At 42.6% G+C, this 15,928-nt stretch overlaps 2 protein-coding genes across 2 annotated transcripts; one reads left to right on the top strand and one right to left on the bottom strand.

Moving 5' to 3' along the window:
* Positions 1-549: 549 nt before the first annotated feature.
* On the bottom strand, positions 550-4,048 carry buc (bucky ball). Its single transcript, XM_067486476.1, has 6 exons — positions 3,693-4,048; positions 3,414-3,566; positions 1,867-3,330; positions 1,665-1,766; positions 708-800; positions 550-622 (listed from the first exon to the last, which is right to left on the bottom strand). Exons 1-6 carry the CDS (start codon positions 3,697-3,699, stop codon positions 594-596), a joined length of 1,848 nt encoding a protein of 615 aa, XP_067342577.1. The 5' UTR covers positions 3,700-4,048; the 3' UTR covers positions 550-593.
* Positions 4,049-4,923: 875 nt separating this feature from the next.
* Positions 4,924-15,079, top strand: kbtbd2 (kelch repeat and BTB (POZ) domain containing 2). Its single transcript, XM_067486026.1, has 4 exons — positions 4,924-5,111; positions 7,270-7,809; positions 10,809-10,974; positions 11,447-15,079. The coding sequence occupies exons 2-4, from the start codon at positions 7,637-7,639 to the stop codon at positions 13,004-13,006; spliced, it is 1,899 nt and encodes a 632-aa protein (XP_067342127.1). The 5' UTR covers positions 4,924-5,111; positions 7,270-7,636; the 3' UTR covers positions 13,007-15,079.
* The last annotated feature ends 849 nt before the right edge of the window (positions 15,080-15,928 follow it).

Consider the following 15,928-nt stretch of genomic DNA (forward strand, 5'->3'; position numbering starts at 1 on the left):
TGATGAACATATAAATCACAGACCATTAAATTCCTAAACCTTCTCAAACCTGAAAACTGCTGGGTACTGCTCCCAGCTGTCCAGACCACCCATGGTTTCAACCAGTAATTAAGCAACACGTCAATTTTTTTTTAATTTTCAAAACAAAATCAGCTGTTACAAAATTAAACAAGTCAACATAAAGCTTAAATAATGACTCTTTTATTGGACTGGCCCCCAAACTGTGACACACCGACATCTTTGACACCATTTGCCTTTTGGTGAAATTCAGTAATGATGAATAGTGAAAGGCAGTGTCACCATATAAACTTTTTACATTTTTTTTTAAATTTTATTTAACAAAAAGAGGGTTCACGTGCAGTGCATTTCACCTGGTGCTTTAAGTATTTTCAAACACATTATCCTGAAACATTTACACCATTGTGGGGACCTGGGGACAAAGGTAAAGAAAACATTTTTACCAAGTGTTAATACTTAACTGTCAATAACAATTAATTGAAGAAAATTGGGATTCATACACAAAAAAATAAAAAAAAAGTTTACGATTTTACCTACAGTTCAACACACTTTGCTCAAAAGTCAATCCAGGGACATTAGCGTCTTGGTTCTCTCATCATAGAGCCTTTCAAGATGAACAACAGTAAAGGTCAGTTAATAAGCTCAGTTGTCAGAGTTGCAGAATAAATAACATTAAAAACAACATTAACCTCTGTCCCAGTGCAACGGTGGTGGCTCATCGTCGTCGTCATTTTCCTCACCTCTTGGTCTGTGGTATATTACTTTCCTCTGGGCACTCATCTCTGTCAAATAGGAGATGATCAAATCATGAAGGGCTCAATTTTAAAAATATGACAATGGATTGCTGCAACTCATAACATGCAGACGCAACCATTTTAGGTCTTAAAAATAAGACCTAAAATGACAAAAACAGATGCTAAATGGCCCAAAAGAGACATTACAACTAAAAAACAAACTTGCCATGTGGCATCTAAGAGGGGCCATTCTGCTGTCTGTGCCCAGGGGCCAGTTTCCTTACAAACCATCTATGTAGTAATTTCAGTATTTATTTATACCAAGTGAAGTACTACAGATTCAAAATTGACAGCGCATGATATGTGAGGTATGCAGAATATACTCCATGTGCATGAGTTATGTGGATCTTCTAAATAATTCTGCGTGTGCAGTGTTGCATTAGACTATTGCATGTTGGTACATATCAGCATGTCAGCAAAATAGGAGGAATAAATGTACAAATTTGGAGCCAAAACTACACTCTTATGCTGTTTTAACAAATTTTGACACAGCAACAATCACAGCTGCAATATACCAGGGGCTTGGTGCCTCACCAGTATAGCATTGAATTGGGATGCAGAAGGAGGCAGTTTCGAATCCCACCCGACTAGGTGTGACCCCGCCTAGCCACCAAGGCCCACCTTGGTGCCCGCCCAAATAAAATGGGAGGGTTGCAGCAGAAAGGGTATCAGACGTAAAAACTCATGCCAAATCAACGTGCCGAACACATTCCCCTGTTGCAACCCCTGAAAGGATGAGCAGGAAGCTATTGATCATTGATCAGCTGCAAATTACCACAAAGATGGAAATTCATGTTGCATTTTCCTACAGTGGAGTATCAGTTTTCATTTTTAGTTGACCAGTCCTTTAACCTTGTTGTTGTAGAGAAGCAGTTTGTCGCCTCCTTGGAATCATGTCACATTCTCCCCACCTGCCTTGGTCTGCAGCAGTCAGGTCTTCTCTGCAGAGACCATCTGTGAGACAGGTGATGGATTAAGGGCACATTTCAGAGGTGATTCTCACCAAGAAGGTATAAAGTGTTCCAAGTGAGGAAGTCAAAATAAACGTACTCACCCTGGCACGTTCTACAGTGTGGTTCACTAGCAGCCATGTCCCGAACCACACCATCATTTGGCTCCTGTTTGCAGAAGTCACGACCATTGTCCTGGTCAACTACATCTGACTGATCTTTGTATTGGCCCCTTTTATACCAAGGTTTCGTTGCATGTCTCAGTGGGACAGAATGAGATTTCCTAGGTGCGGAATGCTTCCTTACAACCACTCGGATTGGCTGCTCGCACCCTCTGCCGTAGCTGCTCTCTTCTTCCGATTCACCAACTTCTTGTCTGTAGTCCTTGGAGCTGTGGACTTTGCTCCTGCTCGTCCCCTTTGCCATGCTTTTCCCGCAGCAGGTGCATACTACCATCTTTGAACCTGGCAGCCACACTTCTTCTACTTGTTCAACAGCCTGAGGAGAAGACGTACTGGCGACCTCGGCGAGCCTCCTGCCTGTGTAGACACGTTTCGGGAAGAGATCCACATCCTCCAGATCCGTGGAGAACATCTCATCTCGGGAGGAAAGCTCATCCAGCGAGGGACTGAGGACGCTCATCCGCTCATGGGTGGTCTGCAGTGACAGGTAGTTGTAGTAGTAGGGGGCCGCAGGGGAGGAGAGAGAGCCAGCGCCACCAGCCCCCGGTGTCAAAACGCTCTCAAAGGGCAACCTGAGGATCTGGTAGCTTGGATCGTATTTGACTTCATCAAAAGATGCTGCCTGAGGTTCTGTCTTCGAGATCTTGTCGCTGCTTTTAGCTTCCTTATGTACAGGCTGACTGGAAGAACAGGAAGGCCTCAGTGGTGGTGCTGACTTCGGGAGCTCTTCAGATTCACATCGGGGAACACTCTGATTGGTCACTAAGATATCTGACTGGATACTTGTGACCTCTTCTCTCTCATGAGCTAGATGTTCGTCTCCCGCTGGCTTCTCAAGACACTCTTCATGAACAGAGGAACTATCGAGGGGAAGTTCCTCTTCCAGCCCTCCCGACCAGCACTCCTGGGAGTTGAGGCCCTCTATGCTCCTCTGGCTGGTCTCACCATCGTACTCCGCTGCGGTGGAGTTAATATAAGTCGCAGCTGGAGAGTCAAAATGACTATTATCAGGTGCTGCAACCTGCTCATCGCTTTTCTTTTCTCCCTCTGGGGAAAACATCCCCGAGGTCTGCGAGGCCACACCCGAATCAAGCTCTCTCTCGGCTCCCTGCAGCTCACTGGCTCGAATTTTGTCCAGGCATTCGATGAGCTTGGTTATGGCATCGCTTGGGTCAGTTTGAGCCTCCGAACACGCCATTTCTCGACGCCCCTGTGGCTGCATATGCTGCTGCTGCTGGCGAGGGACGTCCCCCCAGGTGGGAGCAGGGAAGCGGGAATCAAACATTCGCCTGTAATCTGTTGGATATATCATAGCAGGTGGGAAAATAAAGCCAGGGTACTGCATGTACTGGTACGGGTGCATGCAGGGACGGCCAAAGTTAAAACCTGGAGACACAAATGCAAACAGATTTCAGGCAATCAACTCTAGCTTTTGCAAGCAAACAAATCATGGTTAAACCCGTTAATACCTCCAGGCAGACCATAGTGACTGTATGGATTGTTCATCTGCCAATGCTGGTAGAGGTAGTAAGGTTGAGATGGCGGTTGGACGTAGAAAAAAGGTCTGGGATGGTGAGTTCTCTGTGGTCCACCCCCAAGTGCGTGCGGCTGTTTGCCTCCATCTGCAAAAAGCAGCAGGTTGATAGCAAACTGACAAAAAATTATATTTCTCTCCTATTGTTTTTCAATAGTGAAATGCTGAAATGCTCTTAATTAACTTTGGAAAATGAGGAAGACAAAGTCATTACCGTCCATTTCCACCTTTGCGTTCTTGCTCTACCAGTCAGAAATAAAACACAGCTGAGGGGTGAAAATAAACGATAAACATTCCCCAGCTTCCGAAAACCAAAGACAATTCGTTTACACACGGTTTTCTTTTAAAATGACAAAAGTAGAAACGTTTTACTCTCGGGTTCACACGACGTACTACTGACAAAAGCCGCGACCGCCGTATAATCAGTCAAATAGGAAACAGCTGGTGCGACGCTGCAAACAAAAGAATAAATAAAGAATGAAATAATTCTCCAACAGAATTCTCTATTTGCTCTTAAAACTGCTACTCCTACTTTGCTTGAATATTTTTATTTTTCATTTTTACTTTTAATTCACTACATTAATGTGATTATTCATTTTTAACCAACAGTCAGGACATAATGTGGTACAAAAATGCATCTATAAGTACAACCCCAATTCAAAAAAGTAGGAGGAGGATGACGACATATTAGATGTTCAAAATAAGCTAATATTTTCCATGAAATCATAAAATGTCTCAGTTTCAGCATCTGATATTATGTTTATGGGTTGATGAGATAGCATTCTGTTTTTATTTACGTTTTACATATCCTCCCAACTTTTTTTGAATTGGGGTTGTATTATCCAGTAATATATATTTATCCATAATGTTTACTTTTGGTACTCTAATATTTTTACCCTCATATTTTTGTATCTTCACGTTAGCAATTTGTTTCTGTTCAGAAACTTCACAAAAAGCCTCTATGTAGGTCTTTAGCTCTTGTTTTAATTTTTAGGGTACCATAATTTTCTCCATGATATTGTATATGCAAAACACTTTGGTGCTGTGGCATTAACAAAAACGCGACCCCGTTAACTCTAAGCCATATATTCAATTTCAAATCGTCTGCGACCTTTAACTGAAAATTATTTGCCTTTGAAAGCACAAATGTGAAATGTGTTCAAAATTATTTCTTTATTTCTGAAGAGAATAAATTAACCTTAGAACTGTAATTCTTAATTTAGGTGGAACTTTTTAGTCAAGTGCTTGCGAGTATTATGTATTTCTGTCACCTCCGACAATGATGAGTGTTTTCATAAGGTCTGTTAAGGTTTTATTAATTTAGAAAGCGCAGGATCACAGATCATGACGTTCATGAAGGCTGCAGTTCTGCTGTGTCTCCCTCAGTCCAGCAGAGGTCGCGGTTTCTCTCTCAAACTGGACAGACCGCTCAGTTTGGACGCATGCGCAGTATCCTCAGTTGGCCTCTGGTCTTTTCAGGCGCTTGTGCTGTGCTGAAAGGTTGTCCGCTGCCCAGCGCTTCTACACAACAGTTTAATGTCTAAATTCGGCTTGAGGAGCTTACCTGGCACTTTCTGCTGACGAGAAGAGCGTCTGTGACTGACTCTGTGTGCGGGGTCTGCCAGCACTTACTGTAAGAAAGCTTAGAGTTCCGTTATTATAACTGAAAAGTGACTCAGTCAGGTAGCTAGTTGACGTATATTTAGCTAACTGTGCTAGCCGACATAGCTAGATAGTTGTGGTGTGTGTGCTAGTAGCAGCACGATCGCTCTCTAATTTGGTTGCTGCAATAGTTTGTGGCTATTAAACTCTCTCTCTGGAACAAGTTTGCTGTTGAGCTGATCATGACAGACGTTTGGCTTTGTAACAGCTACTTAGTATGCACCAACAGACAACGCCACTTCGTTAGCTAATCCTGCAATTGTGCAGCGAAGAGAAGCTAAGGTAGCTAACTTGCCGCGGGTGGCAATCAAGCAAGTGTCGCTACTTAAGCTAGCGATGTAGCGTTACATCGAAGCTAGCCGATCATAAATGCAGTACTCATTGGGTCAGAGGCAACGATGGCCACAGCGTTTAACGTGGACTTTAAAATAAAGCTGCAGCGGAGATGGTGTAAAGGTTCGCTGGCTTACAGATAGCTGTCTTTAGTAAGATGTGTTTTCAAACGGGGCCCGTCTGTCATATCTTGCTTTGCCGTGTTTTACACAGCACACAAGGTTTGTTTTGAACATGGTGAACGGTAACGCGCTAACGTAGCTAACCACAACCACGCTAGTCCTGTTAAGAATCTGCGCCTGGTAGTTAGCCGGTTTCTGTTGGTACAACATTTCAAAGTGGACTGCTGTTAGTTTGTTAAGGGAGCTGATCACAGAATCGGGCATTAAGATGGTGTTGCGCTGTGTGGATGTCATCACCTAACGTTAGGGGAAGCATGCGTCTGCTTTGGTGATGTTAATGCATGTTCACGAAGCTCGCTAGCATCAAACATTAGTTGCCCCTTGCCTGCCCACATTGTTAGCAAACTGCGTACCTAACGTCATCTATCTGAAAAACAGACAACATGCTATCACACTGTTGGTCACTCTAACTAACCCATTGACAAGCAGCATCTTCTTGTTAAAAAATAAATAAATAAAAAGGAGAAGTAGTCGTGTAAACATTTTTACATTTGCCCAATTTAGTTTCGGTATGTTAAACACGGACTAAGTAGCTGCTCGCACAGAAGGGAAACAAAACACGAATCGTTTGGTGACAGCTGTCGCGGTGCGAGTTGACACTCGGAAGTGTTGATTGGAAAAAGATCAGACTCCCGATCAGTGATCGTGTCGGCTGGTCAGCTTCTCATAGATCTGATTCCGTCTGGTGAGCAGATGGTTGTGAAATTAATTGACGTGCACATAGATATTCAGCCGTCGGGTTCATAAAGCATTAAAGACGATGAGTATCTGCATTTTGCATGCTGCCAGAAATGATCTTCTTTTATTAAAACTGGCTGCTGGAGTCTACATTAGTAGTCTTTGTTTGGTGTTTTAGCCATACACTTCATTTATGATGTGTATTATTATTTTGTCTCAAGTCCTACGATCAACAGAAGATGTGTTTTTGTCTGCGTGATTGTAACATTTTATTATATTTTACTCTTGAGCTTTTGATATCTGACGGTTTTTTTTTACTGTGGGGTGTTTATAATTTCAGTAGGTGCATGTCATTGACCAAATATTATCTTTGTGTACTATAATATCCTCACGGCAATCAGACAGTACACAGCATTAGAAACTGTGAAAACAGCATTTTCATTTTGCTGCAACCTGATAGATGAAAAATAATCATATAACCATTATGTCAGACGGTAAGATCTGGGCCCCACAACTAAAAGCCTCTCAAATGTAAAATCAGAGTTTTTGGTTTAAAATGCTGAAGGTAAACACAAACAAGACCTCCTGGATCTTTTTTCTTTGTTTTTTATGAAGATTGCATATTTCGGTGATCCTGACTCTTGTAAAATAGTTGCCGCCCACTTAGACTAAAACAGACTTTTGTTGTGTGGCTGTGAAGGCAATTTGTGGATGACAGAGTGGAGGAGAATATCGCAGCAGGTGGCCTGCAGTGGGAAGCTGCTTGTTTCAGGTGCTAATTTTATGTGAAATAAGATTTTCAGGGTGTCTCTGGGTCTGACAGCCCAAAATACAGAAACAAAGCAAGTGCATAGTGCGTAGTTCTTTTTTCCATAGCGCTGGTTTCCAGGGATCCTAGACCCATTGTTGCTCATTTATATTTTTTCTGTTTTTCAGATCCAGCTCTGATGTAGCAGTGTTGCGAGAGTAGTCGCAGTCTTTACCTACCTCTAGTGCCAAGTGCCACACTGCATTACCTCAGACAACAGACCCACAAGAGGAAACTCCCCCTTCCTCACCCAGGACCCCTTCCTCCGGACTCCTGACAGTGACACTTGTTTCTTGCAGCCTCTTCTCCAGCATATTGAGCACCACATAGGAATTGAACACCTCCACTTGGGCCAGTGGAGGTGTTGCAAATTTTCCCCACTGTTTTCCCTTTTCATTCTAAAATAAAATATTTTTTATCTCCTGGTTGGCTTGGGTCCGGTTCTGCCGGCTGAGTGACTTTTCAAAACTGGGGCGCGATTCATGGGATGCAACCATGTCGGATCTCAGTGAGCGCAGGCCGGTCAACACGGACTACGCTGTGTCCCTCCTGGAGCAGCTCAAGTTTTTTTACGAACAGAAATTATTGACTGACATTGTGCTGCTGGTGGAGGACACTGAGTTCCCGTGTCATAAGATGGTCCTGGCCACGTGTAGCTCCTATTTCAGGTGAGTGTGCAACACTGCTGTCTGCGTCATTCTGCGGGTGTGAAATAACTTATGTTATATGTTGGGGATTTCTGAATTAGCAGTTTGCAAGGTGATGGTGACCATGTTTTCTCTGGTAAATCTCTCGTCAGTTAGTTCACTTCATTTCTGTTACAAGTGCACCAAATATCGTAAAGATGACAATCAATAACTACAGTCTGTTATAAACATTATACATGCAGGATGGAAAAGAAGGGGACGGTGTTTTCCTTTAAAGGCAAGGACCTGGGTCACTCTGCTCCAGTTATTCCTCCTCTTATATATTTCCACATGGAACAAATGACGCAATCGTTAACCTGTAGTACCACGGATTTATCCCTCAAGGCCCTGGGGAGGCCTCATTTGTACGCACAACATTGCATAATGAAGTGAGTGCACTGCAGTGAATTTGACAGAATAGCAGCCTCAGCTCTGGGAAGAGTCCATCTGCACATGACAGGAGCTCATGCAGCATTTGAACAAACTGTCTACCTCTGTCTCAGCCCACCCTGCCTTCCTCCCCTTTCCCTGCACGCTCACACACGCATTCCAAGAAAAGGCCCCAACAACTTTATGCCATCCTCAGCCCCACCTCTGCCCAGTCCTTCCCAGCTTCTCACACACTGGTTTTCTGGTGTGAACATGCAAAACATTTCCCTCCAGGGTTTAGAGGTGTCAAAGCGCTTCCTCTAACCTCACTACTCCTTCCCTTTTCTTCGCGTCTCTCTGTCCCCTCCCCTCCCACCTCGTCTGTCCTCTCCTTATATACCTTGCTTTAGGGAACTGGGGTGCAAAGACTCTTCAGCTTTAGAGCTCACGTTTGTTGGGTGAAAGTCTGGTCACGTAGGTCTCGGTGAGAGATGGAGAGGGAGAAAAGGGGAAGGAGGGGGTGCAGGGGTATGCCTGCAGGGTTGCGTAATACAGAGTGGCAGGTTTAGCCCCTGCTGTGATCAGCACACAGACACACGTGCCCAAATCTCCTGTTCACGATGGTAAATCTGACAAATTACTGTGCAAAAGCAGTTATTATTTTAGCCTTTTTATTTACTTTAATTATATAGTTTCATTTAAGCAATTATTAAAACTGTAGAATGTCTTAATATTTAAGAAATATGCTAACGAGTAGGATTATTGAATCAGCAGTTATTTTATTAACTGATTAATTCATTTAGGAAATGAAACCCCATCACAAGCTTCAAGAGCTTGAGATTATGTCTACAAATGTATTATTTGTTCAAACTGTTCAAATGCAAAAAATGTTCAGCTTACTTTGTTTTTCTTTTTAAACTAATCAGTTAATTGACAAACTGTTTCAGTTTGCTCAAATTTGTATGGTCACTATGACCAATTGCCAGGAAGCAGCAGAGATGCTGAAACCAAAACATTTTGGACACAGAAAATGACTTTAAAGGACCAATTGGTCATCAGAAACTGAAACTAATCCATTAAAAAAAACTACAATAAAAATTTTTAAATTTGGATTGTAAATATAAATAAACAAACAAACAACTTTATTTAGTCCAAGAGGTTAAAGAAACTCACAACACTGACAACATGGCAGTGTAGCGTTGGTACAGTTAACCCATCAGCCAGCTGCTCAATGTCACTTTTCGTCATATGAGGGACAAGCTGAGTGTCGATATAGTAATAAAACCTTAAATGATGGGTGCAAAAAACTTCAAGTGTGCCTTAAAACAACATATGAACACTGGAACAGGTTTTATTTGCCGTAAATATAACTTGTTACCGTGACCTTAAAGAAATCACTCCAAACGATGTAAGTGGTGCACGACATAGTCCAAAGTCTGTCTGCGCGAAAATATGTCCAACATTATCTGTAAACAATAAAAGACTCATCAACCTTATCTTGCAAATTACTCACTTTAAATGAACCCTTTGCAAATAATAATAAAATGAAAAAAAAAGTTAACTTTGGAAGATATCTATGTAATTTAAAAAGACTCAGACTACTTAAGTAAAACCTCCTTTTAGTGTTCATAGGAGCATCTGATTGACACAAAATAAAATAGTAGTCATGATGATCAAGTGATTCAAATACTAGTTTCTTATTCTTGTAAATAATTTAGATTCTGGATTTACAAGAAATGTGAGGGAATAACTTTATATGAGTGATATTTTGATGGGCATCTTAACTATTTCCCATTAATCTAAAAAAGAACTAATACATTAATCAGTATTCAGAAAAACAACCAGTAGTTCATCGTAGTTGTCTTTTTAAAAGGAGAAAATTTAACATAGAGATGTTTACAGTATTACGAAATCCTGTTTTATATCTGTATTCTATAGATACACACCTGGATCCGTGTAGTAACATTGAGTCTGGGTGGTGTTGGCTTTCAGATTACATGACAACGGTGGGGAAATTAAATCCAGCAACAGCCAGTTACATGTACCCAGGCTCTGGGTGGTAACTTTGTTTTTCCAGCCACTTTGGCCATTTGCCAGCTGTCATTAGGAGGCTCTGTTTATGAAAAAGGAAAAACTTGGACAAGTGGCTATTTAACCCACTATAGACATAAGATTTTTTTAAAGGCTCTATTACACTGGCTTTGAGCTTTTTGATTTTAGAGTAAATCTAAGCTTAAAATGATGTTTGGTTTACAGAGAGGAGTACATTTACCATTTTGTTTGTGACCAAGTTTGCCCCACTGACTTTTCTCCTCTCACTGTGTGGAACAAAAATATATCTTAAGTGATAGTGCCACTACTGTGGATCGAATTTCACTAGCAAATGCTGGTATGGATTCGCCAAGTGCGGTAGAAATCTGACCTGGTTCACTTTACAACAGAGTTACCGTAATGCAGGTCTGACGCATTAGATGTGGCTAAAACTCTGCGTGCATTGCAGCAGCTGATAATATCTCTTATCGTCACAGACACCATAAACTGAGATCTCGCATTGCACTTCCTCGTTCTGCAGTCATTGCCGATGCTATGTTATTGTAATCTTGCTCCTGCAGGGCGATGTTCATGAGTGGCCTGAGCGAGAGCAAACAGACCCACGTCCACCTGAAGAACGTGGACCCGGCCACCCTGCAGATCATCATCACCTACGCCTACACAGGCAACCTGGCCATCACAGACAGCACGGTGGAGCCGCTCTATGAGACTGCCTGCTTCCTACAGGTCAGGGAGGGTTAAAATGCATCTATAACCAAGTAATACGTATTTTTGAGATGTCAGAGACCCTTCATGAGTCCTTGTTTCTCAAACTGTATATCTGTGACCGTTTTTTATTTTACATATTCTGTGGAAAGTAATTAGTAATAGTTAAAGCCACATATATGCTTGGGAAGTCTGAGTATTGAGTACTGTATGCCAATGCAGAGATCTGAACCGTGGTGTGACGGGATGTGTTCTTTTATGCTGATGAGACCGTGCTGCTGCATTTTTGAAACATCTGGACCTGATATCAAGCTATACAGAATTTATTTTTGCCATCTCAAGTAAATTGAATGCTCTGAATTCAGGCCTTTTACATCTTTGATAGATATACATTCACTGAAAAATAAGATTGGATAACTGCTTAGTGGTCATGTTGCTCCATGTAGTTGGGTTTTATGGGGACTGACCTGTAACTGTTCTGTGTCCTGTTCAGGTGGAAGACGTCTTGCTGCAGTGCAAAGACTATCTGGTGAAGAAGATAAACGCTGAGAACTGTGTCCGCATGCTGAGCATCGGCGACCTGTTCAGCTGTAGTGAACTAAAGCAGAGCGCCAAACGCATGGTTGAGCACAAGTTCCCCATGGTGTACCGACAGGAGGCCTTCCTGCAGCTCTCCCATGAGCTGTTGATAGACGTCCTGAGCAGCGACAACCTCAATGTGGAGAAGGAGGAGACAGTGCGTGAGGCAGCCATGTTGTGGTTGGAGTATAACATGGAGGCGCGCTCGCAGCACCTGTCCTCCGTGCTCAGTCAGATCCGCATCGATGCTCTATCAGAGGTTACACAGCGCGCCTGGTTCCAGGGTCTGCCACCTAATGACAAGTCTGTAGTGGTGCAGGGCCTCTACAAGTCCATGCCCAAGTTTTTCAAGCCTCGGTTAGGCATGACTAAGGAAGAGATGCTGATTTTCATGGAGGCCATGTCAGAAATGCAGGGGGAGGGCTATGTAATGTCTGGGTCTTTGCCTACTACGGTGGTATGTTATAGTCCGCAAGCAGAGAAAGTATACAAGCTCTGCAACCCCCCAGGAGATCTCCAGAAAGTGGGCACTCTTGTCACCCCAGACAATGATGTGTTCATTGCTGGTGGACAGATCCCTCTGAAAAACTCCATCACCAACCACAGCAAGAGTGGAAAATTACAGGCCGTGTTCCGCTCAGTTGATAGCTTTTTCTGGTTTGATGCCCAGCAGAACGCCTGGGTACCCAAAACCCCCATGCTGTGTGCACGAATCAAACCCTCGCTAGTTTACTGCGAGGGCTTCATCTATGCAATCGGGGGAGATAACGTTGGAGGAGAGCTGAACAAGCGCACAGTGGAGCGCTATGACTGTGAGCAGGATGAGTGGACCATGATGAGCCCCCTGCCTTTTGCTTGGAACTGGAGCACTTCAGTTGTGGCACACAGCTGCATCTACGTGATGACCCATGATCTGATGTACTGCTACTTCCCCCGAGCCGACACCTGGGTGGAGATGGCCATGCGCAAGACGAGCCGCTGTTTTGCCTCTGCGGCTGCCTTCGGTGACCTCATTTTCTACATCGGTGGGCTCCACGTGGTCAGCAACTCTGGCCTGCGTCTGCCAACGAGCACCATCGATGGCTCCTCTGTCACTGTAGAGATCTATGATGTCAACAAGAACGAGTGGCGCCAGGCTGCCAACATCCCTGCCAAGCGATACTCGGACCCATGTGTGCGCGCGGTGGTGCTGCTGAACTCTCTGTGCATTTTCATGCGTGAAACCCACATGAACGAGCGGGCAAAGTACGCCATCTATCAGTACGACATGGAAATGGACCGCTGGTACCTGCGTCAGCCGGTGTCTGAACGTGTGCTCTGGGATTTAGGTAAGGACTTCCGCTGTGCAGTGGGGAAGCTGTATCCCTCCTGCTTGGAGGAATCTCCTTGGAAACCCCCGACCTACCTCTTCTGCCCCGACGGAGTCGAAGAGTTCGAGGTGGATGGGGAGCTGATGACCCTCCCTCACGTATAGCTCTTAAACTCCCCTCCCCTACCTCGCTGGCTGAACCAGCAATCTGTAATTCTGAGGGATCAACATGAAGGGGGGGGAGTCACCTCAGATCTCTGAGAAAGGAAAGGGTTTGACATTAGCTTCGTTTTGGGGGGAAATCCCTGGACTTTGGGGGTTTGCATTAACCACAGCTGTTGCTGCTGAACAGTGCAGCCCAAAAGGAGCATGGAGCAAAAAGATGCCTCAAAAATTTTAGCAATCTGAGAAAATATCTTTTTGTTGTTGTTTTTTTTTCTTTTGTCAGTTGTGACATCTGTTAGATATTATGACAAGTCTGTTATACTGTTTCTACAATGTGATAATTTGAACAACAACTGATTTTGTGATGATGAGGATGATGATGCACTTACCTGGTAAACCTTCTTGGAATGACAATGGCAACTGTACCAAATTACCCCAGCCCCACCCTCCAGTCATGGCTTCCTCCTCTTACCTCCTTCTCCTCTTTTCTCTCACCACTGATAAAAGGAACATTCTGCGGAAAATCTGTGTTTCGAGTAGCAAATGCTCACTTTTGGTGGCGTGTAAAGGTTGGGCTCTGAGAAGTTTGTAGCTTCTGGACTAGAATTCCCTGTTATTGTAAAGTACATCTTTTTGTGTACAGGTCATTCTCATCATACAAGATCATTCTTCAAAGTTATGAATCTGTTCTTAAAATGAATAGATTAAAGGATAAAGTGGCATATGGAAAATAAGGGAAGCACAGGTTCCCAGAGCTCAGAGAGGGATCTTTACTTTTGCTTCGTTTGGCTGACTGTTCCAAACTCTGAGATTCGGTTTAAATGTGAAAGTCTCACATTTCAGACGATAAAAACGACCATGTTATGCATTCCTTGCACGAGAAATCCCTTAAATGTAAAGTTGAATCCAGTAGTTAATTAGTTCATTATACAGAATGTAATAAAACAGTAACATATTTTAAGTGAATATGACAAACACAGTCTTATTCTATTTTGTGAGATGTGTGGATTTGTGGTAATGTAAATTGAAGATGTCTGCTAAGCTCCCTACACAAAACAGACTTCCCAGCTAAAGCCACCTTTTAAAGTCAGTATTTAATGCGCAAAACACAGATTTGACGGTGAGCTATTCTTTTAAAAATCAGGATCCATCTGTTTCGTCAAATGATCCTGCAGACAAGTACAAGGGCCATTGTTTTTTGTTTTTTTTAGTGCGTGGGAGGTCTGATGACAGGGAAACAAGTGATGGGGGAGAGAGTTTTAGCAAAGGGTGACTGCAGGTCCAGTCACCTGTCACTTCTCCTTTCTCACTGCTCAGTCCTCCACCCTGACTTCGCTGCAGCACCTCTATAGCCTGTCTGTCTGTTTGCACATAGGTCGTCCACTCAGCCGGCAGTTTACACCTCACTTTATGCATCGTCACACGATCAGAATAGTTTTTGTTTTCCTTTCCACAAGGGTCTCTGCAAATGCACACAACTCCACTCTCAGTACCAATATAGGTTATGGGCTCATGCATTTTTAAAACATTTTTAAAAAATGTCAAGCTGCTGTTTGTTTTGTTTTATATATATATATATTTATATATATATTTATATATATATATATATATATATATATATTTTTCAAGTTTTTTTTTTCAAGTTTTTTTTATTTTTTTTTATTCATATGTTTAAAAGACAATTGTTTTAGTGTGGGGGGGAAATAACCAGGTCTATTTTGTATTATTGTCTTCATATCAGACATTACTGTAGTGTGATTGTAGGTAGGTGTCCATTTCCCTGTCAGATTTCATTTTTCTGAGTGAACATTGAAGATCCTTGCTGCTGATTGGTTGTGAGAGGAGAGGGCTGGCCCAGGGCTGTTGCTATGGAAATCATCCCAGCAACCACTAGCAGTAGTGGAGGGGGGGTGCATTGGGGAGGGACGGGGTCTTCCTCCTACCTTAAAAACATGAGCACAGGTGCTTCATGACAAACTTTAATAGCATGTTTGGCTGCATCATATTCCTTTGGCACTGTATTTTGAATGAACGTTAATTTATTAAAAAATATACCAAGAAACGTTCCTGAAACCGACTCCGTATTTGGTTTGTTCAGGGTGAAATATGGGGGGGGGGGGGGGGGGGGGTTCTGCTGTATCTTATTGAAATTTTTACCTTTTTAAAAGGAGGTTTGACTAGCTAGGCTAACTGACATTTCTCAGAGTATATTTTTAAGCTAACAACCACAATATAATTGTCATAAAACCACACAAGATCACATTTTTGTTAATGATCAATATACCGCACTTTATACTTCTGCCGTAACATTATTTATGTTTATTTAACTGTAGCTAATATTTTTTAACAAGCAAGCTAATGTCGTGGCTAATATATAGTTAGCTAACAGTACTCGACAGTTTTTCTATCTTCAAAACATTTCGAGGTTCGTATATCTTCCTTAAACCACTGAAAATAAATCCTAGAGACTTTGTGAAAATGTAATAATTTATTTTCCATTTTATCATAGCCTCTGTGGAAGCATTGTGTGTGGAGTGCTTTCATTGCTACAGTATCAAACATGCAGTGCTTATAAAACAATGGAAGGTTAGAACTGTGTGACTGCAGACCAGTAATTTCTAGCACAAAGAAAAAGATGAAAAGGTCAGAAGTTCAGCTGACCATTGCTTGACTTCTGACCTTTTCAGTCTCTCTTTTGTGCCAGAAAATTGGTGCATTTAAGACTTTGGCTTTCTGCAGAGTCGGTGTAAACGTTAAACGTTGAGATAGAGTGGGTGTAAAACAGACATTTACAAAGACATCTGTCTCAGCCACATGTGGGATTTGGCCTGGCAGATTCTCAAACAACAGGAGGGGAGGTCACAGACTGAAATGTGGTAATAGATGACTCATTTTTTTAATAAGTAATATTTTATAGCTTGA

Source organism: Channa argus, chromosome 19, assembly GCF_033026475.1.
Source record: "Channa argus isolate prfri chromosome 19, Channa argus male v1.0, whole genome shotgun sequence".
NCBI lineage: Eukaryota > Metazoa > Chordata > Actinopteri > Anabantiformes > Channidae > Channa > Channa argus.